The sequence below is a fragment of the Notolabrus celidotus genome, chromosome 8, assembly GCF_009762535.1.
Source record: "Notolabrus celidotus isolate fNotCel1 chromosome 8, fNotCel1.pri, whole genome shotgun sequence".
NCBI classification, from domain to species: Eukaryota; Metazoa; Chordata; class Actinopteri; order Labriformes; family Labridae; genus Notolabrus; species Notolabrus celidotus.
In genome coordinates, this window is record NC_048279.1 from 15,306,650 (window position 1) to 15,330,405 (window position 23,756).

Genomic DNA, 23,756 nt, shown 5'->3' on the forward strand with positions numbered 1-23,756 from the left:
ATGGTTCATTTCACACATTTGCTCCCACCTGCATGTTTATATTACATAGATACTGTTCGCAGGTCAATTTGAGTCAAAGTGGAGTCTAAAAGTGGTCAGAAGTGTCAAATTCTAAATGTTTCTTTGCAACTGTGTGACATGTTTCACCCAAATCCCTTTCCAATGTACATAAAAAACATTTTTAACATGAATTCTCATAAAAAACGAGTGAATTGTCCTCATTGAACTATGATCTGTGAGAATTAGAGAACACTAATGCACTAAATATTGATTTAAATGGTTAGTAATGGAGTTAATAATGAGATTTAAAAAATATAAATTGGGATTTTTGGGGTTCTGACACTTTTGAATTATTAAATATGCTCCGGGTCATGTTGACTCAGGAAGATTATCGTTGTCCCAAAGAAATGAACATAACAGGAGGGTTTTGATACTAAGCAAGCTAAACCAGGGGGTGAATTAATTTTTAGCAGAGCACTTTGAATGACTGAAATGAAGTCTTTTGTCTATTCAAGTTTGCTGTGATGCTCTTTTAGCCATATAGACGTGAGAAGTGCTTTTGTTTGTGTCTTGAAACGTGATCAGTGCCTCTTCAACCTGAAAATAACAGCAAATTACTCCTTAATGTCCCGACAGGTGTATCAATCAAACCTCCATGTGCCCAAAGACGTTAAAGGATTCTTCAATAGCAGCACAGAAAGTCAGACGTAGGGTCACAGATATACTACTCTCCCTGGATATTAAAAGAACGGCATGCCAACTGCAAGAGCTGCTGAAAGAGAGATACAAACTCTAAAGTATAACCATTTAAAATGAATTTATATCAAAAGTTTTGCTTGATCAAGGTAGTCTGAAGCGCCAACCTGATGGGAGCAATTTAAATTGGTAGTACGATGGATGGGACGAATCCCCTGTAATGTCAAGGACTCATTTTAAGATTCAGTACATGCCTGTCTCACACCTGGTATCTGCAGCATCCTAATGATGTCCCAGTGGTAAGCAACACATCAGGAGAGAGGTTAGTCAAGTTGAGTCGTTTTTAGCAGATCAGTTATCAGGTACCGCGATTCATTTAAGTTTTATTTATAAGGATCGTAACAAAAACATAACAAAACAAGACAAATACATAAATAAAAACAGGCAGATGCTATCATACATTTTCCTTACCACAATGTGGATTCCCTTTGAAATGTATTTCAAGCATTAAATATACTGGGAATAACGTGGTACAAATCTCATCCCTCTCCACTGCCTGTGCTGCAAACACTAAAAAGTAAACTGACACACTTATGAACCTGAATTGGCTGTTGGGGCTCAGATTTTCCAGTAGCTGCAAACCCAGTCTATAATCACATACTGACAAATACAGAAGACTAAAACAGAATGAATATAAACAATCACAGCAGCTCACTAATGTCAGACTTGTTAATTGATGTATTTTGAGAATCAGGTTTTCTTTGATCTCAGCTCTGACTGAGTTTAGTCTTGGAGGCAAAGTCAGCACTTAGCTTCCGCATCACTTCTGCGTGGCTTTGTCCGGCTAGTTCCTGACGCACAGTCCCGTAATTCTCTTTGACAAAGTTGGCAAAGGGCGTGGGAGCACGAGGCTTGGAAGGCGTTAGTAAAACAAGCTGTCCTGTGCAGAGAGCACACACGAACCTCTGTGTATCCAAGGACTTAGAATGTCGCCCGATCCTGTGGAGAAAAGTCCATTGATTCAATGTGATTAAATAACAACATGTGGTTAATAGTTTTGATTGAAATCTGAGGTCAGTTACGTACGAGTTCTTGCAGCGGGTGCACTGGTACTGGAATTTGTATTTGATTTCATAACTGTGGCAGCGAGTGACCATGGGCAGCTCAGGATGCGCCACTGTGGACTTGCGTGCATACAGCTTCCAGAAGTTTCCATGCCCATCTCTTACACCGTTGATCAGCCAGGTGGCAGCGTGACACATCTCATGAACCAGTGTGTCCCTGAGACGATCTTTGTGAGCAGAATGTGAAGACAAGTTTCTAACAAATCTTGACAGAGATTGCATTTTCACACAACATTCTGTATTTACAATGACATAAAATGAAATCGACTACTAGCTGAGAAGAATTACCTGCAGAATCACAGACTTTCACTGATAATTCAATGCGGGCATAGCGGCTCCCTCCATCTCTCTCCTGCCCTGTGACACAGTAACCAGCTGTTTTACGCATCTTCTTATTCCAGGTAACTGACATATTGGTGGGGAGCTAAATGTCATGAAGGGGAAAGAGAAGACACACATGTTAACAAGGCAATTTCAAGTATCTATAAATTCACAAGCAAATGGCAGATTTGACAGATTGCATGATTTCCCCAAAAATATGAATGTAGAACGAAAGAAAGCTTGTTCTTCACCTTATTGTCAAACACACTGGAGTTGTACAGCTTGAAAAGTTTGCTGGTGAGTTCTTCTTTGTTTTGCTTAAAATTCCGGCCATAGTTGGCCCCAGGGTTTGACAAAGATTGCAAAAAGCACCCTGGGGTCTTACATAATGCTACCCTGGATGGAGAAGAAGAGGGCAAATGAGAGGAGACAAATATCTGTGTATGAAATGGCAAAAAGCAAGTGACTAATGAAAGCTGTTGTATGCAAATGACTAAATAAATAATTATTTTTTAAAGTTTCAACATTAAGTGGTTTTCATGTACCTGCTGGTTGGGCCAGCTCTGGGCTCTGTCTGACTTAGAGGGGGCTTTGAGATGGTGGGTTTTCCTGGTGTCTTCATTTGCCAAGGTGATTCTCCGAAGGGTTTAGAGGCTGGTATTGTGAGCCCCTTTACTGGAGGATGTGACACAGGAAGCTCCTTATTGCATTCTAAATTCAAAGGAAACAAAAAAAATAATTATACCTCTAAGAAAACAAAATCTACACTTTGTTATAACGCGACAAACTGAAAACAATTCTTACCACTGGTGCTCCTGGGTGAGAACGGCGTGCCAGTGAGCTTGGTTTTCCTTTTCAGTCTCTCAAGCAAAGATGTGAACTCTTCCTCTGAACTTTCCGACTCTTCCAGCTTAGAGGGGGCTGAAAGTGTGCGTTTCGGGGAGGCCAGTGATGTGATAGTTCTGTGAGAGGGAAGTGTAAAAGGGGAAGGGATGGATGGCAGAGTCCGTGATGGCAAACTGTCCTCTCCATCACACAGCAGAGCATCACTCTTTGTAGCTTTTTGTGGGAGCTTTGGTTTAGAGTGACGAGTCCTCCATGTGCTCTTAACCACAATATTGTCATCATCCTCATCACTGTCACTAACAAAGACTGGGGAGTCGCACTGAGACAGAGGCCTCCTCAGGAGATGCTGAGCTGTATGAGTATTGCTCTTCTTAGGCACTGCAAAGTAGTGAACACAAAACATCACCACAAACTGTTATAGGTTCATTTTTTACAACTTTAAATACAATTAGGTAATCATAAAGAAGTCCCAACTGACCTTTGAAAGATAATTTGGGCTCAATAAAGTCTTCATCTGATGACAAATCCTCCACTATGAAGTTTTTCAGGCTTAAATAATAAACAGAGTGTATATTTATATATTTAAAACTTTCATTATTAGAGAGCTAAAACATGTTTGGAGAGAAAAAATAAAGACTCACCTATCTTCACTCCCACTTTCTGATATCTTCTTAGGCTTTGCAATAGGAGTTTTCACTCGATGCAGAACTTTAGAATGCAAAGTAAAAATAAACGAGGGTTAAATCTTGCCTATTATGTAAAAAGTCTGTTACTCTTAATCCAATGAAATTGAGACTCACTTATTGTTAATGATTACAGATACAGACCAAGCAGAAAAAGGCGACTTACATGTCTCGAAGCTGCCATCATCATCATCTGAGCTCACCACATGAATATTTGAACTGTTAGATAAACATTCATGACACAAATTAGAACTCAAATCAAAACCTCAAACAAAAATAACTTTGTCTTGCATACCTTTCTTTCTTTACAGCACTACATGGTTTCTGTATGCTTTTTTGAGCTTTTGGCGTTGCCCTTCCAACAAGAACTATAGAGGATAAAAGGATGGAACCAAATAATTATCAGATTTTGCAGTCATATCATAATAAGAATCCTTTATGCACTTTAAAATCACTCACACTGGTCAAAGTCATCATCATCACTGGACTCAATCAAAGACTTGGTTCTGTAATTGTTTCCCATGGAGCGCTGGTTCTCTTTGTCTGAATTATCTTCACTGTCAGAGAGGGCAAACTTGACAGGAGAAACTGATGGATCCACAGGCGGATAACTACTTGTGGCAGAGTGGCGATTCTTGCCAATTGATGTCATCAGCTAGACAAATCGCAGAGAGATCGATTGACATTAGAACTTTTATCACATCCGTATCAAATAAATGGAGGAGCTGATTACATTGTATAAATTGATAAAGTGTTAGTGTTACTGCGGAAGTGTGAACCAAACCTTTTGTTCTGCCGTGTCCAAACCTCCATCAGCAGCCCATCCCATCTTTTTAGCGACTCTTTGGAAGAGCTTGCAGGTATCATCATTCATGTTTCCCTCTGCTCTCTGCAAATCGTGCATAAACCAACATGGCAGGTTTTTAACATTTAAAGTCGAGCAATAACATGATACTTGTAACAACAAAGTAAGTTAACAATAACGACCATAAAGTAGAGCAGGAAAATGGTTAGAATAAGTTGCACTTCTAAAAACTTATTTCACGAGAGCCACACAATCTACGTTTATTGTTTGTACACACGTCGCAGCTAGCAACACGCTAGCTATGGTAAACATTATGTTTCGAAAATGTTATAGTGTAGTTAAAATTACGCCATCCTTCCATAATGTATGACAATGCCTCCTTGAAATAATTATTTACTTGAATTTTGATTGCCAAATCCAAATCCACATCAGGTGGCGAAGGTAGCTAGACGAAGGGAAATTCAAATGTTGTACGCTTTTGATTCCGGAAGTTGTAACTGGACATGTGACCAATCAGGAAGTGACGCGAGTTGATGACGCTACACGCTCCGGAAAGTGCCGAATCGAACTTAATCGAACCGAATCCGTCAGATGTATATCTAAATGTATTCTAAACTTATGAACAATATTTATCCTTCTAAACAATTACTCCGTGCGCTATGGGGCGCCCTTTGTAAAGTTGTGCACACCGTAAATAACAGCAACATTTCTCTACATTTAGCTTCAAAAGCTCATAAAAATGTAGAGTGAATTTTTAAGTCACTTTCATTATCACATTTAGAGGAATATTTGTGATCTTCTTCACATTAAATTTGTTGTGAAAAATATATTAAGTTAAAATCACTGTTAAATGCTAAATCTAAATCTGAATGGTAGATATAAATATACATTTTAAATCTAAATCTAAATGTTAAATATAAATCTAAATGTTAAAAATAAATCTAAATGTTAAAAATAAATCTAAGTATGCACGCTTTAAATTTGAAGACAATTTATGCCACCTTTGTGAAAATGAAGTTGAGTCGACAAACCATGTTTTCTTCTCATGCCAAATTCTGAAAACCTTCTGGACTGATATCCATGAATGGTTCAGCGTAAAAAAAAATCCATTCCAATTTCCTTTTCAATAAATGTCATAACTTTCAGTTTGATATTAAAAAATAAAAGTGATGAAATCTGCTGTAACATAATTCTATGCCTCTCAAAATACTTTATTCATAAAAACAGGACTATCAAATCTCCCCCCAAATTTGTTGTTTTTCTAAATGAATTCCAAATGTACCTAAAATCATTGAAAATAATGAAAGGACCAAGAGCACTTAAAATATAGGACTCCCTTAAATAATTCCTCACTGAATTATAAAATGATTCCCTCTCCTTTCTCAACTTATTTTATTATTTATTTTCTACTAATGTATGATTTTCTTATTTACCTTAAATTACCAACTGAAGCTGTATTTTTTCTGTGTCATTAATGATTGTTTATGCATGATGCTCCTTCTGAACGCACCCATTATGTATATGTGTATTGCGCTTTCAGGTACGACTCAATCTTACAAATTTCTATTTGTGAATACTGTTGATATCATTCAATACTTATTAGATGTGCTTATAAATACAACACTACAAAGAAATTCTGCAATGAATCAAGATCAATCTCTCCGATGAGAAGAGAGTCCTCTATGCTTAAATGCACTGAATTAATCTATTTGTGAATGTGTGATTTTCGTCATATTTGAACAATATTCCACCTTGTCACAGTCATGGGATTCATAATTAGTTTAAGAGTGAGTTAAGTAAAAGTAACATTATTACTTACTACTGTGGCTGTTATGAGCACACACCATACCATCTTCAGTGCTCCAGACAGTGAACACAAAAACATCAAGGCAAATCTGTTTTAATTGTTTGCTATCCATCATTGAAATCCAGAGCTTAAAAAAAAATCAAAACAGAAACTGGCTGTTTGTGTTAAATCTTTATTGATGTCACCAATGATAAAACCAAGTGAGTGCAGCAGACAGTACAGAGTTTTGCCATCTCTTTATTTTTCATAATATCTGGAGCCTTGTGGCATTGTTGACAGCATACAGTAAATGGACAATACAAAAAGAAAAACGCATAGAAAATACTTACCTAGACCGATCCTGGTTTAAGTGATTTAAAAAACAAGATCAATTTTTGTGTGCAGCTCTGAAATTTAAAGGGCCAAAACTGAGATTTAGGCCTTTTTACAATTAATTGAAGCTACTGTCCAGCTCTGTCCAAGAATGTTTACAAGCTTAGTGTGACATCAAACGGGACGACAGCTACTGAACAGATTCCTTGTTTAGCAAAACAAATCCAAAAAAAGTTGGCATTTCGTGAAGGGGAGACATCATCTAGACCATATTCCTCAAAACTTGCACATCTATTCACTGGAGTAATTTAATAACATTTTAAGACAAACTAAAGAGCAGTTGCAACCTATGTTTTACAATAGCATGTTAAAGCTGATGAAACTGAAGTCAGTTACAATTTTCATGGTGCAACATTGTCCTTTTAAAACACAACACTCTTAATCCATTTATAAATAGATCAACAAGTAATGATGGCGGGGCGTTCTCTCCACAAGCTGTAACAAGTCTTGTATGCACACTGACGAGAAAAAAAGAAATCCACGGATCAAGAAGTGAAGAGGTAAGCAGGGTATTCACATTCCTCTCATGCTCACCAAATATACTGTTTCTTAGGGATAGAGTCTCAGATGAGCTGCCTGACAGACTCAGGCTGTACCTGGCTCAAAAATGCAGGTGTGTGATGCAATGGTGGATGTGTTCAGGGGGGGAGGTGTGGACATCTTTTGGCTCTTTCACAAATAAAGAGTTCCATTAAATGAGAGGTGGAGGCCATCATTCAGGGAAAGGGGCTGCTGAGAAAACAGACCATTCCAGAATATGGTGCAGAAAATGTTTTAAAACAAAAGGGATGAGGATGGCTGGACATGGTTTGGGTGGTAGTAAAAATCACTCTGCGTACTTCCAGTTCAGGAATTTTCACTTGCTTCTACTGCATTGATCAGGATTTCTGGCTTGTTGCCATTGCTGTGGTGCTCCCACATCTGCAGATAGAGCCTCTCCAGGTCTATCGTGTACTGCTTGGTGTTGAAAAGAGGGCTGCAGATCCGTTGCTTCCAAACACGGGCCCTCATCATCTTCAGGCTGAAGGAGAAAAACAAAATGGTCAGACTTCCGAGTCCACATGAATTTTCAATGTAAAAAAAAAAAAAACCCTGATAGAATGACTCACTATTCCATGTCAGAACCCAGTTTGACTGCAATGTCCTCGTAGTCCTGGCGACTCAGGGCTATGAGTTCAGGGCAGCCCAGACAGCGTAGTTGCGAGGCGGCCACACGGGAAGCAAGGGTCTCACCTGTATCAAGATATTTCCACATTAAAAAGCAGCCTTCATGTAATACTCATTCCACTGGTGCTTCCTATTGTGTCATGTATTTCTTTATAAGTAATTTACTGTTAAGATAACTGAAGATCATTTTTATTCAACTGGTAATAGAAGACTTAAACTCTGTCCCCTGGTGTTCCTACCTGGCATGGTGACCATGGGCGTCCCAGCCCAGAGGACGTCCATGCCTGTGGTGTGACCGTTGCATAAAGGAGTGTCTAGGCATACATCAGCCAGCTGGCCCCTTCTGACGTGCTCCTCTTTTGGGGCCACGGGAGAGAAGATGATGCGAGAGCCAGGCAGACCCATGTTCTGAGCATACTGCTGGATGTTGGGCTCACCCACAGCAGGAAAACGAAGAAGCCACAGCACACTGTTGGGCACACGCTTCAGGATCTGCAGGAAGCACAGATGTTTGAAAGTGAGTTACAAGGGAAGGAAACTTTTTAGAGGAGAGTTGTAGAGGATAAACTCAAAGCAGTTGTGTAACCAATCAAATTCACTTACATTAACCCACATCTGAAGAGTGGGGGGGTCAATCTTGTAGAGCTGGTTAAAGTTGCAGTAGACAATGGAGTCCTCTGGGAGACCATACTGGGACCGTGTTGTCACCACGATTGTGCGTGGAACCTCCTCTCCAGTGGCAGCTTTGTTGTTGATCTAACGTGGAGGACAAAAAGTGGTGTTTAGAAACACAGCTGTCTCCGCACTTCAGCTCTGTGGTGGGAAGGGTTCTGACTGTTTTAACCACTAGATGGTGCTGAGCCTATTAGGCTATGTTCACACTGCAAGGCTTTATGATCCAATTTTATTTGTTTGCCTGTTCACATTACCATCTATAATGTGACCTGTATCCGATTCCAGTGTGAACTGTTTGCGGCTCCGAACTGCCCCGCATGCGCAAAAGAACAGTAACCATGACGTCACATGCAGCTGTTTCACAAACGTAAACATGGAGGATATCAGCATTTTCGCCTTTGTTACAAAGTTCTTGTGCAGTGGGAGCCGGAGAATGAATGACCAGATGCGGTTGAGGTCAAGTATAAAGAAAAAGAGCCAAATTGCTTGTTTGGGCTTTTTGCAGAGCTGTGGCCGCAAATACGATTGAAAGGTCTGTGTGGATGCGGACAGAGACAGTGTCCGGAGTCAGGAGTGGTGGGGTCTGCGACGTTAATAGTTTCACAGAGACAGAGTTTACTCAAAACTTCCGGATGTCAAGGGCAACTTTCAATTACATCTGTCAGCGGCTCTCCCCAAGACTCCTTCGGAAGGACGCTCAATTGAGGCGCTCCCTCGTTGCTATCCTCCATTTTTGCAAGGCTACTGCCACGCAGAATTGTGATGTGTGTCGCTATAAAGTGACGTGACGGTATCAAATGTGCATTAAATCCGCCTTGGTCGTTCACACTGAGGTCGCATTGAAAAAAATCAGATCTGTATCTGATTCAGGACCACATATGGAAGTGGTCTAAATCTGATTTGAAAAAATCTGATTTGGGCCAGATTTGAGTGTTCACACTTCCTCTAAAAAGTCTGACCTGGTCACTTGACCCCCCTTAAAATCGGATTTGGGCCACTTTTGCCTGCAGTGTGAAGATAGACTTAGTGATACTGTAACTTTCTTAAAGTCAATCCACAGTGCTACCATTACCCCCACCAACAGCTATGTGCTTCCTAACTTGTACCAAAAACCTCATACCTGAAGAGATAGAGCCTCAGAGACTACAACCACATCTGTGATCTGAAAAGCAGTACGTCAAACTCAATAACTCAGTCCCTCTCTCTTCATTTGTAGATGTCCTACATTGATGATATAGCCTCTAGACTTGCATGAACAGGAAGCAGTACATACCTGGGTTGTGGCGAGGCCATTGCTGACAGTGAATCCATTGATCGTGACCTGGATCTGGCCTTGGTTGATCATGTTGATGATTGCTTCAGCTGCTGTGTTCATCGGAATCACAGGCATGGACAGAGCTCCATTAGTGTCCCCAGCAGCATCTTGGTTGTTGTCGCACTTCATCTGCTCAGAGAGATCAGTTTTAACTTTAGTTATTCAACAAATTAATTCTGACCATGTCGTCCATAAATTATATATTTCAATGCTTTTACCACAAATCAATCTATCAAAACTAGCGGATAGTAACCAGGATAATCTCTTCAACGTAATCCAAGAAAATACAGTGAAGTTCCATTATTCTTACTCACGGTCAACGTGTTAAATCTGTCAATGAAAGAAAAACAGAGCTGTTGTAGAAGGGTCAACTTATTCTCTTAACTCACCTTTATCACTTTCACATCCGGCAGACTGTCCAAGAAGGCCTTCAGATCAATACCATTGAGAACAATGCGGTTGTCAAAGATGTGTCCATTAGACTTGAAATCAATCACTGCTTTTTTCTGGGGTTCAAGAGAGATAACCGTTAGTAACAGGCTGATACAACAGAACTGTTTTTATTTATTCTAAACAAGAGGCAGCAGTGGGAGGATTAACAAACCTTGAGGTGAGGGAACATGTTGGCATGGTCTCCAATGAAGAAAGTGTGTGGCATGTAAGCCAGTTTCTCAGAATACTGCTCAGCTACTTCCAGGGGCGACGTCTCTTTGTCAGAGACAATGTAGTCCATGAAGGGAGCCCCGCTGGTTCCAGGGTAACCCAGCCACATGGCCTGTTGACCAGGGAGAAACAATAACTATGCATTCTTCATTGCTTGTACACCATCATGAAAAGAGATCATTTTAGTTACTATAAAGGCAGAAACTTTGTGCACAGGTGACATGTAACTTAAACTTAAATTGCACCCTCACCTGAATGGGGGCAGGACGGAGGGCAAACAGCTCATTCCTAGCTCCCTTAGTGTATCCGTTCATGTTGACCAGGATGTGGACTCCATCCTGGTGAATACGATCAGCTGCCTTACCATTGCAAGGAATCTTAAAGAGAGAGAGGTAAAAGTCTCAGTAAAATACTTTGTTGAGCTCAAATGAGTCTAATAAACAGATAGTGTAGCGCATAACATTTACCTGTGACAGGTCTGTGAAATGATGAGCCTCAGCTACCACCTTCACACGGAAGTTGGTGCTATCATCAGGGCTGAGTGCATAGCAGAACACCTGAGAAATGAAAGAAAACACTTAGTGTGTTGTATTGACACACTATAAATGACTGATCTCACATTGTAATGAAGAACAAAGAAACTGTACAATAATGTTTTTAATAAACTTGGCCTGCCTCAAATTTCTCTGGATTGTGCATTCCAGGAATAGACTGCATCAGGTGAGAAGTAGGATGGTTGCCAAAGTCAGAGCTGACGTAGCCAACACGCAGACGCCCACTGCTGGCTTTCAGATCCTTTGGATGCTCAAAAGCAGGTTTGTGCAGTGCATTAATCTGTTGAAAAAGCAGTTTATTGTCAGAAAACAACTACAGCATGCGAGGCAATTCTTGTTACACAAACTCTAGCAATACTGACTTGTTAAACCACCATGGATTAATCTAAATTCTGTATACTTTACACCACACCCTCAATCCCTGCAATCAGCCCATTCACCACCTGCTTCAACCTCTCTTCTTTAAAGTAAAAATTACCCAGTATCTTGCCCATCCCTTACCTTCCCCATATCCCTGCAGAGAGCCACTGCCATCACCAGCCACCTTCCACCCCCCAAAAAAATAATTAAAGGTTACTTGCTTTGATCATTGCGTGTACCTTGTCCAGGCAAAGGTTTCCATGGCGTTCGGCAATGGCCTTGCGGAAACCATGAGAGAGAGGGTACAGCATGCTGTGGTGCGGGTGCACTGAAGGCAAGCGGTTCTTATCCAGCTGGTCGGCCACAATGCTCACAAGCTTCTTCATGCGCTCGTCATAATCTGTCCAGTCGCAAACAATCTGAAAGAGAGATAGGTGTTATACTTCTTATTCAACAGCTGTAAAAACTGATGAAGCATTAACCACTATTATAGATATTAGATATAAGTATATAACAACCTGGAGGCAATGTGCCAGGTTGCAGTAAGCATCAGGGAAGTCCGGCTTGAGTTTCAAGGCTGTGCGGTAAGATGCAATCGCCTCTGGGATGTTTCCAGAATCCTGAGAGTCAAGAGAAACAATACAGATCACAATCAAAATATAAGCAACTGCAGATTTAAATAAAAAGAACACCCCAAAAGCATGTAATCTGCACATGCAAAAGAGGTCATGACTAGGGATGTCAACAATTAATCAAGTATAAATGAATTCATTGTTAATAATGTACTCGAACATATTTTTTTGTTTCGATTTTCTATCACATGGAACAAACATCATGTGGTCTCATATTACATTCAGCTATCAGGGAGGTGTTTCACGTTTAAAGCATGTTTCCATGTGAATCAGCTGACTAAAGGTGTTGCACACAGCGGAGACGCTCAGCTGAGAGCCGCGGCTGAGTGACCGGTCTCCACGAGCACTTTTTTTCTCCGCCCCTGGACTGATCATGACCTGGTTGCTCTCCCGGCTGACAGCTGACCACGTTCACATGCTTATTTTTCTCAATAAGAACAAGTAGACAGAAAAATGGACACTTTGAGTCTAAAATATGTTTCTGTTCAGTTCCCTTGTTGAAGTCTGAACCTTCACTTTGATGGCCGTATGTCCACGGAGATTATGAGCCTGCTCCACATGTTGATATCCAGCGTGTTTAACATTTTGAACACCTCAGAATGATCCGTGGCTAGGGATGGATACTGAATTTGGTACTAACGAGTACCGATTCACGTAAAATCAAACAGTACCATGTTTCGGTACCTAAACGCATCCTTGTGACTGTGAGGGAGTGGAAGAGAAGATGTTTTTCCATACTTTCACCCTGTAATAAAGTTTGAGACTGATCGGGTGGACGTCTCTGCTCTCTGCATGTGTGCGGGAGTGCACCAAACGGAGCCTGCAGCTGACGGGCGTGCGCACTCACCGCGAGGCAGAGCTGCAGGAGGATTAAGTTGAGATGGACTTTCTCACTCCGACTACCTGCCCTGTTTATAACCGTTCCTGTGTGCGTGAATGCCCAGCAAGTAAGTTGTGTGTCCTGTTGTTATAAAGAGGCTGAGAACTGACTTTTTCCCATCCGCAGGCATTCACGTGTGTTAATTGATAAACTCCCGAAAGAGCAATTAGACGCCACAAGCACATGTCAGCTCATGTATCTAATCACCTTTATAATCCTGTTTCTGTTCATTTCATGTTAAATTAAATAAATATGTTCAATTTAAACATTTATTAAACAAATTCATATTTATTACCACATAAACACAGAAAAGTACCGAAAATTAGTACCTTTGAGTACCAGTACCGATTCCCAGGTACCGGGTATCGGTACCGTATCGGTTCAAATGTGAAAGGTACCCATCCCTATCCATAGCTATTCAATACTGTCAGTTATAAACATTTTGTCGTGAAGGAAAATTTGATTCAGGGGAAAAACGCATATGGCATTGTTTTTGACATGGAAAACGTTTACTTTTGTTTTAATGATTAATCGATAATTGATCGTTAACATTTCCTAAGATCGATCACAGAAAATACTTGAAATTTTCTTCCCTAGTCATGACATAGTAGTTATTCATTTTCTGCAGTCAGGTAAGAAAATCCTAGTCCCATGTATACTGGAGCATCCAAAGCTCCAAGAAATTACGTGTGATGTAATCTGACATGGTTCTCCATAAAAGCGTAGCCTTTGTGACAGCAACAAATAAAGAATTATTACCCAAGTTACATTCAAGACTAAGTCTTACCTTGTGGATTGAGGCCAAATTGCTATGAGCATCTGCAAAGGCAGGGTTGATTTGGATGGCACGGGTGTAGCACTGGAGAGCTCCCTGTACATCTTGCATTTCCTTCAGTGTGTTTCCCATGTTGGAGTACGCATCTGCAAATGTGGGGCTGATTCTAAACAAAAAAGGGGAAAACAAATGGAGATTCTCACTAGTGTCATTTTCCACATTGAGATTGTTTTTGAACAGAAGAAACTGCTGGGGAACTTAATGTAGCAATATGATATTATGAGGTGTATTAATGTTCTTGGTTTCAATTGCACAAACCTGATAGCCTCCTTGTAGTGCATGAGGGCCTCCGCGAGTTTGCCTTGCTGCTGCAGGACACTGGCCAGGTTTGAGTGAGCTGCTGCAAACTCAGGGAACACCTGATGAAAAATAAAAGGGCTTACAAAGAGGAACAATACAAGAACACCATGCTTATATTCAGAACAATTGTCATGTGGTTAAAAATACCCATCACACAGAAGAAAAACATATAACTCACCTCCAGGGCTTTCCTGTAGAGCTGAACTGCCTCCTCAATGTTGCCCTGCTCCCGCTTGATGTTGGCCAAGTTGTTAAGGGAGTCTGCATGAGTTGGACACAAGCGCAAGGCTGTGTTGTAGCACTCTTCTGCTTCAGATACCTGGGAAAGAGAAGGATTTCAAAAGCAACAATGTAAGCTTTTTAAGTTGTAGGAAAATTATCCAAGCTTTGTTATTTTAGATTGTCCAGACAGAGAACATGCATTCATTATTGTCTTACATTGCCTTTCTCCTTGAGGGCATTTGCCAAATTGCAGTAAGCATCAGGGAAATGGGGCTGCAATTCAATAGCCCGGCGGTAGGTGTCAATTGCCAGGTCAATGAGGCCTTGTTCATAGTAGACGCAGGCCAGGTTTCCATGGACAACTGCATGGTTGGGGCTTAGACTGAGAGCTCTCAAGTATCCAGCCACAGCTCTGAAATCACACATAAGAAGTAAAATCAAGTTATTCTCCAGATCAGTTCTTAGTTAATGTAGTGTCATGGGAGAATCATATATTTTTATGCCCAAAAATTCACCACTTCATAAATAATAAAATCAGTTTTAATAGTTACTCCTCAGGCCTGATCATACTGGATTCTCTGTGGGTGAAGCAAATGTGCTCTGTCAAATAATGTAATGCTATAACACAACAAGATCCACGTAGACAAGGAAATGATGATGTTGACAAACGACTCGTAATAGATTCCACTGTAGGTGTGGTAGGGTGGTGCTTTCAAAGACAAAAGATTCTACATAACTCTATGAAAGGAGGAATTATAGCATCAGCTGTCAGGAGCTGGACTCACCTGTCAAAGATACGAGCTTCCTTCAAAACGTTTCCTAAATTGATGTATGCATCAAGGAAATTTGGGTCCAGAGTCACTGCCTTGAAAGGAAAAAAAAAGACGACAAGTTTAGAAAATGGGACAACCCAAGGGGGACAGACAGAACTTAGGCTGGGTATACATTGGAAAACAACTTTTAGATCTTAACTGATTTTAAAACCGCGGGAGCCACACACATGGGACAGTTCAGACCCATATCTAACATTACAATCCTCTGAACACACACATAGTAGATGGGTCCATAAGCCCCAGACTACACACTTAACCCTAGAACACTAACGCTAAAATTAGTAACACCATCAGTAACGCAGAGTGTTTTTTTACCCGATATAATATACCCAATAAAAAGTAAAATATGACAATACATGACATATTAGAGTAGTGTTCTTTAATTTTAAACTGGGCCATGTCTAACAAAATGAAAAAAAATGAGACATTTGAGACTTCCCTGGTGAAGGCACAGTCTCCTTGACACACAAGGGAAACACCCACGCCTTGAAACACGTCAAAGACGATGCTGAAGCTACCCAGGGACCCATGACACTCAGTCAAACAACATAATGAAAATCATGTAAATGTGTTAGCTCTGGTGAAAATCACCCAGTGATAGTGTTCTAGGGTTAATGTCTGTGGTCATTTTTATACTGTGGCCACAGATACAAGATCTCATAGAAACTTGAATGACCAAACAACTTGACTTCAAAAGAAAAAAAAAACAGAGGGCAACTCAGACTCAGTCATAAAATAGTAAAACAGTAAAGTAGTCATATTGACACCACATATTTCATTATGTGCACAAACAATCAGTGAAGACCAGCCTTAAGTCAAGCCATCACTGGGGGGTCAAATCAGGCCCTAAATTGTCTAGCATGTGGCCAAGCTAAGAAGGATTGAAAAATGAAAAGCAAGAAATAAGAAACTGACCTTTTCAAAATGGTGTATTGCCAACCAGATCTCTCCCTGAGCGTTAAACACACAGCCCAGGTTGCTCCAAGCGACTGCAAAGTTGGGTTGAGTCTCAATGGCTTTCAGGTAACAAGCCTTTAGTGGGTTCATAATGAAAAACCACAGGAAAGAGGAGAAGAGGTAGAGCAGGAGAGGTATAGTGTGTAGAGGGGGGGGGGGTGGGGGGGGATTGTAAAATAAAAACAAATAGAAGATTGAGAATAAAAGTAAGAAAAAACAAAAAGGGCAGAGAGAGCAAAATTAGTAACTATTCTCCGTCAAGGCAAAAAGTGAGTCTACAGTATGGGCTTATGTGCGCTCAAGTCTGCCGCGCTAAGCTGCATTGCTTTTTCCTACGCTGCGCAGATCCAACCAGCACAAACACGAACGCCCTCATCCTTCAGTTATGACCACATGTTCAAAGTGAAGTGGTCTCCACATACAGCACACACTGCTGCCAAACTCAAACCCTTTTAGACACAATCCCAGAAGAATATATGATACTAACAATTATGAATAAATGCAAGCATGAGCATGAATGCTACATTTTAGGTGGGCATATTGTCTCACAACCTAGGATGCTTGACAGTTCGTGCAAGTGGCGGTCCCTGTAATGCGTGCGCAACAAACGCCAGCGCGAGGTGGGTGTCTGCTGCCACCCCCTCAACAATGCACGATAATGCCGCTTGCGTGACCTTGCTCCTGGCAAAGATCATTAATTTCGCTGCTGCGCCCGCTGATTGGCCAAATGAGACAGCTGCAGACCAACAACCCCTGGCAGAACAACTGCAACACCAGACTGGCATACACTCAGCTCCCACAGAGGATCTCAAAGGGAAGGGGGGTATGGATGGATATAAACCATCTGCAACACTGTGCTGCTGAGACGGGGGGTTTGGGATGAACAGCCAATTAAGTCATGGTGAAGTTTTTGCTGTGTTTGTTTGAAGAAAGCTTTTTTTTAGAAGCCAATTGTGTCTGAGATCAAGGAGCGTTTCGATGCGAGGCTGGTTCTGAGTGGGGAGAGGTCAGCAACCAACTGGCCAAAGGGATTTAGGGGAGTGGGTGTCGCATGCTTGCGCTTTCCGCCTTTTTGGTTGCTCGGAGAAATCGCTGCGCAGCCCATGCGCTACTGCAGACTCACAGCGCGCTATCTGCAGCGTCATCATCAGAACGCTGCAACTCCAAATAAAGAAGGAAAAACAAAACAAAATAGGAAAAATAAACAACATGTAAGAGTTAGAGGGTTCTTACTTGATTTTCATGATTATTGCTTCCAAATCCAAGTTTCTTTTTGTTTAATATAGAACTGGGCAATTAGTATAGCATACTTTGAGAAATGCTCACTGTAATTTGTTTAGGTACTTTGTTTCTGTTGGACTTCAGAAGGAAGCCACAAGATAGAGGAGCTCAAGCATGAAGTGAGGTGATTTTTTTTCTGTTGGCAGTTACAAACCCGTTACCATATTTTTGGACTTTGTCAGAGTGGTGGCCGCAGCTGGCTGGCTGAAGAGGAGAGGATTGAGGTTGCCCTAGTGTTCCTTTCCGCCAGGCACCTAGGCAGGAATAGTGTCACCCACCTGAAACCTTCTAAATAACAATATCAGTTGTGGAAAAACCAAAAGAGACAAAATCAGAAAACAAGATCGTTAGTAAAAGTTTTCAAACAATACATTATTTTCTTATGATGGAATTATAACACAGCTTCTTCCAAATCACATCAAACACAAAAAAATATTCTTGGTTTTCATTCATGCAATGAATGTTTCCAGTTAAAGAAAAACAAAAACAAGCTCTATGGGCAACTGGGAGGGAAGAAAGGCTTTGATTGGTTCAGTTTCTCAGTTTGTCAGGATAGAGATGTACTTGGATTCAATTTTCATATCAAACTACAGGAGGGCAGTTACTGGCTTGATCTTGCCCAAATGAACTGATCCCATTTCTTTGGGAGTGATATTACATAAAAGGGAAGACGGATCAATCATTGCTGTTTTCTTTGAGCAGTTTCATCTTTAAAGCTTTGATTTCTTTATCCTGGCCTGCTTTCTTGAATCCTGGCCAATGAGATAGGGAGAGAAGTCTGTGGTGTAATTATTCTTTTCTAGAAGTTTCTAGAAGCCTCCACAGATCTGAAATAAAGAGGTCAACGCTGTTGCTGCGCGTGCATCTGTCTTTCTAAACCAGCATCTGACGCAGGCGGTGGAATGCAGATTGGGAGCTGTCTGCCAGGCGCAACTTGGACCATTATAAGGCACTTAAGAATGAGCTATATTAGACCCACCCGTTTTAAAAGACCCTATTCAACAGCAGTGGTTATCAGAATAGATAACCAGCTGGTAAAGTTGTTATAATTAACTGTCAGAAGACAAAACATTATGATTGTGCACAAGGAGCCCCGTCTAGGTGTATATGGCACTAACTGAACGGTCAGGAAGACAGCTCTTAGCACGCGCACTCCACCAATCCTTAGCAAGCGCGCGGGGGGTGGAGCGACAGAGCAGGGAGATCGTGACTCCCTGATGCTCCTCCCCACTCCTTAACCCCCCCTGAAGCACAACATAAGATGGCCTGTAACCAGTGGAACGACTCCACATCTCCAGATTTCCCCCAACCCAGGAAGCCCCCGTCAAAATGGACACGTTAATCAATGGAAAGGGGAAGAGTTACACTCAAACAGCCACATTGGTAGTTAATGTACCAACAGTGAGCTGACTCCTAAAGTTTGTCATTGGGCGCTCAATGATAATACTGGAGCATTGGTTAGGTTAGAAACCATCTTATCTTTTGCACTGCAAAGATAAACTAGAGTCGCATCAGTTCATATATTCTTCAAAGGCCGAGCCAGCATTTTCCCTCCAAAGTCAACTATATGAAAATGCATGGGCCGAGGTCCACAAATAAATTTACATATTTAAAACTTCAAATTAAAAGCTCCAGCCTTTCTTCCTGGAGGGGGAGGGGCTGACCTCTAATAAAAAGGTCGAGGTGACGCAAAAAAGACAATAGGATTAAGACTGAGTACATGATGGGGACAAATGTGTTTAGCGACCTATGCTAAAAAAAAATCAAAACACATGAAGCTGTCTAAAAAGTAATCAACTGAAAAGTTTGTAATATTTAAAAATGTTTATAAAAATACAAAACGCTAATTCAAGTCCAATACTTTAAAAAGGTATTTAGTAAGCAGGTCGTGAAAAGATCACTCCTGCAGAACTCTGAAAAATGAGTAAAAGCTACCAGTCTCTGCTCTTTACTTGGCCAAGAGGGTCTGAAGGGAAAGGACTCAAATTGGCTGAAAAATGTAAAAAGTGTGGAAAAAGAACACCATCTATGGCTTTCTGGAGGGGGGAGACTAAAAAAAGATTTATAGAGAGGGGGGAACCAAATAACACAAAAGACGACAAACAAGACATCTATGCGAGTGTCAACCCAGCGTTACGTACCTTAGCCTCTTCCAAACGCCCAAGAGCTTTGAGCAAGTTCCCCAAGTCACTTCGCACACAGTAAAGGTCCTGAAAAAAGAACACATCCTTATTTTAATGCAGTGATTCACTGCAGATCAAGGTGTCCAGTCCAGGATTGTTTGCCTTATTTTTCCATGCTGAATTTAAAGGGATATTTCAGTTTTTTTGATGTGGGGTCGTATGAGTTACAGAACACTATTGCTCCTGCTAGCCACAATGAGTGCCGGTGAGGTATTCCACTTTAATGAGAAAATTCCCAGAGGACCAGCAGGCAAGCTAGACTATTTTCTCTGCGGACGGGGCCGCCTATTTCGCGGAATATGGTCCAGGCACTCATCACGGTTCAAATGCATGCACCAGTAGAAAAAATTGGAGCTATTCAGTTTGCCGTCAGAAACCCCCTTTCTTTTGGCACTATTTTCAGACACACCTCGCAGACCGGTGTTCTTCCACTGTATGAGCACGGATACACACCGATCAGTTGTTTGGATCAACAAGCACGTAGCAAGGGGAAAAGCTCACCGGCACGCATTGTGGCTAGCAGGAGCAATAGTGTACTGTAACTCATACGACCCCACTTCAAAAAAACTGAAATATTCCTTTAAGTTACGCTTTTAGGTACTTCAACTACACACAGGTCACTTACCGGGTTATACTGTAAAGCAGAGACGTAAGCCTGCACTGCTCCCTCCATGTCCCCCGCGGCCACCAGAGCTGCTGCCAAGTTGATGTATCCATCTATGAAGTCTGGCTTCAGCCTCAGAGCGTGACGGTAATGCTCGATGGCCTCCTGCAGCTGCCCGCGCTCCTTGTATACATTCCCTAGGTTGGAGTAGGCCTCAGCCAACATTGGGTTCTGTTTGATGGCCAAGGTGCTGAAGTGAGCAGACCTGTAAGGCAAGAAAGATTGTTATATGGTTACGCTTGTTGAAAAGAGTGGCTGGTATTAGTGGCTCAATGCACTAAGGCGAGGCTGCAGCATTAGGAGCATGAAAAGGAGATACCTGTTCCAGGTCACATGTGCAATTACTTGAGCACGTCAGCATAAACAGGGACAAAATCTTAATGTAGGGGGAGACAACACATCTCCACTGAGTGCACACCGAAAGGTTAATTAAACATAACTTGTGTTACTCAGAGTTTACAAACTAATGACAGCTGTACGTGAGCATACTTTGGGTACAGTGATCTGTTGACAGACAGATGTTTGCCCTATTCACACCACACCTGACAAAATGTGTGCAGAGGGGAGAGAGCAAGCACAAGATCTGTCCTGTACTCAATCATGCAAACATTTTCCATGCGTCACACAGGGTCATAGTAAAAAATATTTTAATTATAAGTGTGGGATTTTCCCACACTAAAAGTGCCAAACTTGCAAAATTCATTGTTATGTACTATACCAACAATGTTGGGGAAAAACTACGGTCCTGAGTGATTAAACTGTCTGAATAGACTTATATTTTTTGGCTTTGATGGCCACACAGTGTAATTCTGTATTCATACTTCATACTAGGATCACACACCAAAATGTCATAATTTGGCTATTACCACATAATAAATCGGAATTATTCAGCATGCACACAACATTCAAAATACTTTGAGGTACATGGGTCATTGAAAGAACAGGAAAAAAGAAAGGTGTGCTTAAACCTGCAACTAGCAAGAACTGAGTCCTTCACCATGGTACCTGTAAAGCAAGGGTTTGACCACCACAAAAAGGCTGTTAGAATCTCAAGGGAAAGACTGAGATTTGATTAGAATGAGCAGCAGGATTCCCAGAAGCCAGTGCAGGAGTTGAATTTGACTGCTGAAAGCAGCTGTGTGCAGTGAATGTCGAAGAAGACCCTTTATTCTCTGCCACCGCCACACCACAAGCTCAGTGTGCTCTGTCAGCCCCCCCACACCTCACCTGTCAAGCCTTCGGCACTGGAAGTGGATGGAGGACAGGAGCAGCAGCACGCCTGTGTTATCAGGCTCCTGCCTCCATAGCTGCATGCAGTGGCGCTCAGCTGCCTCAAAGTCTCCTGACTGATACTCCCGGTGCGCCAGCTCAGCCAACCCTTGGAAGGAAAGCATACGTTTTGTCGGTTCTGGAGCACCAACACAGCCCAAGGAGGGGGGGAAACAACATGTTAGAGGTGATGGAAGAACTTAAAAACAGACAAATGAAAACCTGAAATAAATAATGTGATGAAGCTAATAGTGTTGATGACAAATAATGTCTTAAGATTTGAACTGAACAGAGAACAAGTGATGGGCTTGATAAAGGTAGCCCTGAGATGTGATAATGATACAATGTGAGGTTGTATTTGCATTGATTTGATTAGAGCAGAAAACGTCCAGTTACATTTTAAAACTGACCGCAGTTCCCTGCTGAGTATTCTGAGACAGAATCCATTTTTTTTGTCAATTTATAAAACATTAATGTGTATTTTTTTATTTCTACATATAGAGGAGAAAAATGCAACACAAACCTGGGACACAAAATAATGGATGTGATGAACAACCAAACAGAAGGGGAGAATACAATAGCAGACAGACATTTTTAACATCACCCCAAACACTCACATGTCAAGGATGAATCAAGAGATTGACAGAACATCTGTCATATCACACGTGAACACCTGACTAAGTAGTCACTATAGATATCAGAGGGTGCAACTGGGTATGCAATCATGTCTTATCATCCACTAACACTCTTATTCTATAATATTCATTGCCTGTAATGTATTAACATATTTTAGAAAGCTATGTAGTATCCAGGTGAACCTACAGTGTTATCTGAGGTCAGTTCATTCAGGGTGTAATCGACATTACAGCACAAACATGGCATGCACATTGTTCAGTGAACAGAGGGTGGAGGAGGACTAATAGCTTATTGAGATTTTAACTGGTACACAGTGATGTCCACACCCAGTTGAAATGAAGCCTAAATGCCAGAGCTGACATCCTGATCAGGTTCATCCATCCGTGCGCATTACGTGGTAACACTGATGTGCATGATGGACGATGGATCGTTTTCATTCATCGACCCACACAGTCCTAATTCACCATTAACAGTGGAATGTAATGTAACTGAAACAACAATAAATGCCAAACATGAGAAGCTCTGGGTGATAAAGACGTCCAGAACAAAAATCCGCCATTAACCTTGAGCACCTGCACCGAATAGAGATGACAGCAGGGCCATTTTTAAGGCTAAACACTGCAGGATGGTTTTGTATTAATTTCCTTAATAATAATAATAATAATAATAATAATATCAGTTATCAAAAATGAAGAGCGATTTCATTTTAGCCAGGGGAAGCCATTTTGTTTGCTTACTCGAGATACAACGACATCTTGATACCGCTCGGGCTAGTTAAGCTAACTTGTGCTATAAGCTACATAACACAGATGCTAAATATTAAAACATCGACATCCAGTGACGAGTCCACTTGTAAATGTTACAGTAATGACTGCAAACCTGCCTCAAATTGTCTAATTAACAAACTATATTAAGAGGGAAATTCGTTAGGAACCATTGGCTACCATGATGCTACCTACACGTTTCTGGAGCTGGACAGAGACAACAATAATCGTGATCGGACTCAATGTTTCCAATTTCCCTCTCCTCTATAAAGCGCAAAATTTCTCCTTATTAAAATCCCAGTGCAGTAGATTTCTCTTTTATTGAATGTTAGCCCCTTAGCTCAACCCCGCCAAGCTTCAAAGCTACCACACTCTCTCATTGATAGAAGACAGTCGTCTTCACAGCTTTACATGTTTCTAATATCTGCCATTTGACGTGCGTAAAAGTAACCAACCTGTGCTGTCAGCCACGTTTCCCACTGAGGTCGCCATCTCCTCAGTCTTGGTGTCTTGCACGGTGGTCGTCAATGTGTCTTCTGGTTGATCACAGTTGCAGAGGGAGAAATGTGCGACGATGAGAGACTCGCCTCTTGTCGTTCTGCAGCCACCGAACACGTTCACAGGCAGGCTAAGTAGCTAACCCCTATCTCTGCGTTTCCGCACCCCGGATAGTGTTCAGTACAGTACTTGCATTGGTCTGCGTATTGCTGGGTGATAATTAATCAAAGAACCGCGTCTGTTTTTTTAAGTTACACAAATTCTGCAGCTGCCGTGACTGCTTTCTCCTCACAACAAAGCGGCTATGAAACATAAAATGGCGAAATGGGTGGAACTACGTTTTGTGAGAAACTAGATCCCAACATCACCATGGCGAGGAAACGTGTGAGATTTAAATAAATGTTGCATAAGTAG

General features: G+C 41.4%; 2 protein-coding genes across 18 annotated transcripts; both read right to left on the reverse strand.

Moving 5' to 3' along the window:
- Positions 1-1,054: 1,054 nt before the first annotated feature.
- Positions 1,055-5,007, reverse strand: gcna (germ cell nuclear acidic peptidase). Of its 2 annotated transcripts, none has more exons than XM_034690230.1 (13): positions 4,873-5,007; positions 4,455-4,559; positions 4,130-4,325; positions 3,966-4,038; positions 3,837-3,889; positions 3,629-3,695; positions 3,466-3,536; positions 2,946-3,365; positions 2,687-2,852; positions 2,393-2,537; positions 2,109-2,244; positions 1,783-1,987; positions 1,055-1,695 (listed from the first exon to the last, which is right to left on the reverse strand). In XM_034690230.1, the coding sequence occupies exons 2-13, from the start codon at positions 4,542-4,544 to the stop codon at positions 1,464-1,466; spliced, it is 1,854 nt and encodes a 617-aa protein (XP_034546121.1). In that variant the 5' UTR covers positions 4,545-4,559; positions 4,873-5,007; the 3' UTR covers positions 1,055-1,463. The 2 variants fall into 2 exon arrangements, with proteins under 2 accessions (XP_034546121.1, XP_034546120.1); XM_034690229.1 differs by lacking the exon at positions 4,873-5,007 and adding an exon at positions 4,658-4,676.
- A 1,433-nt stretch (positions 5,008-6,440) lies between these two features.
- On the reverse strand, positions 6,441-23,664 carry LOC117817046 (UDP-N-acetylglucosamine--peptide N-acetylglucosaminyltransferase 110 kDa subunit). 16 transcript variants are annotated; one of them, XM_034689507.1, is made up of 23 exons: positions 23,300-23,664; positions 21,403-21,553; positions 20,137-20,380; positions 19,470-19,538; positions 16,006-16,122; positions 15,043-15,122; positions 14,474-14,669; positions 14,214-14,354; positions 13,994-14,094; positions 13,688-13,841; positions 11,907-12,008; positions 11,628-11,807; positions 11,150-11,308; positions 10,942-11,031; positions 10,726-10,851; positions 10,416-10,586; positions 10,201-10,317; positions 9,770-9,940; positions 9,617-9,658; positions 8,425-8,577; positions 8,061-8,313; positions 7,764-7,887; positions 6,441-7,675 (listed from the first exon to the last, which is right to left on the reverse strand). In XM_034689507.1, exons 1-23 carry the CDS (start codon positions 23,334-23,336, stop codon positions 7,501-7,503), a joined length of 3,153 nt encoding a protein of 1,050 aa, XP_034545398.1. In that variant the 5' UTR covers positions 23,337-23,664; the 3' UTR covers positions 6,441-7,500. The 16 variants fall into 16 exon arrangements, with proteins under 16 accessions (XP_034545398.1, XP_034545396.1, XP_034545395.1 ...); XM_034689505.1 differs by having other exon boundaries at positions 11,610-11,807; XM_034689504.1 differs by having other exon boundaries at positions 21,403-21,583.
- Positions 23,665-23,756: the final 92 nt, after the last annotated feature.

Excerpts from the sequence above, each read along its gene's own strand:
- gcna (XM_034690229.1), bottom strand. Across the intron at positions 2,245-2,392 it reads CCAGTGTGTTTGACAATAAG|CTCCCCACCAATATGTCAGT; the intron begins GTGAAGAACAAG and ends CATGACATTTAG. Across the intron at positions 1,696-1,782 it reads TGCACCCGCTGCAAGAACTC|GATCGGGCGACATTCTAAGT; the intron begins GTACGTAACTGA and ends TTTTCTCCACAG.
- LOC117817046 (XM_034689503.1), bottom strand. The coding sequence starts at position 23,336 with ATGGCGACCTCAGTGGGAAACGTGGCTGACAGCACAG. Across the intron at positions 11,808-11,906 it reads ACCTGGCACATTGCCTCCAG|ATTGTTTGCGACTGGACAGA; the intron begins GTTGTTATATAC and ends TCTCTCTTTCAG. Across the intron at positions 11,032-11,149 it reads ACAATCCAGAGAAATTTGAG|GTGTTCTGCTATGCACTCAG; the intron begins GCAGGCCAAGTT and ends TTCATTTCTCAG.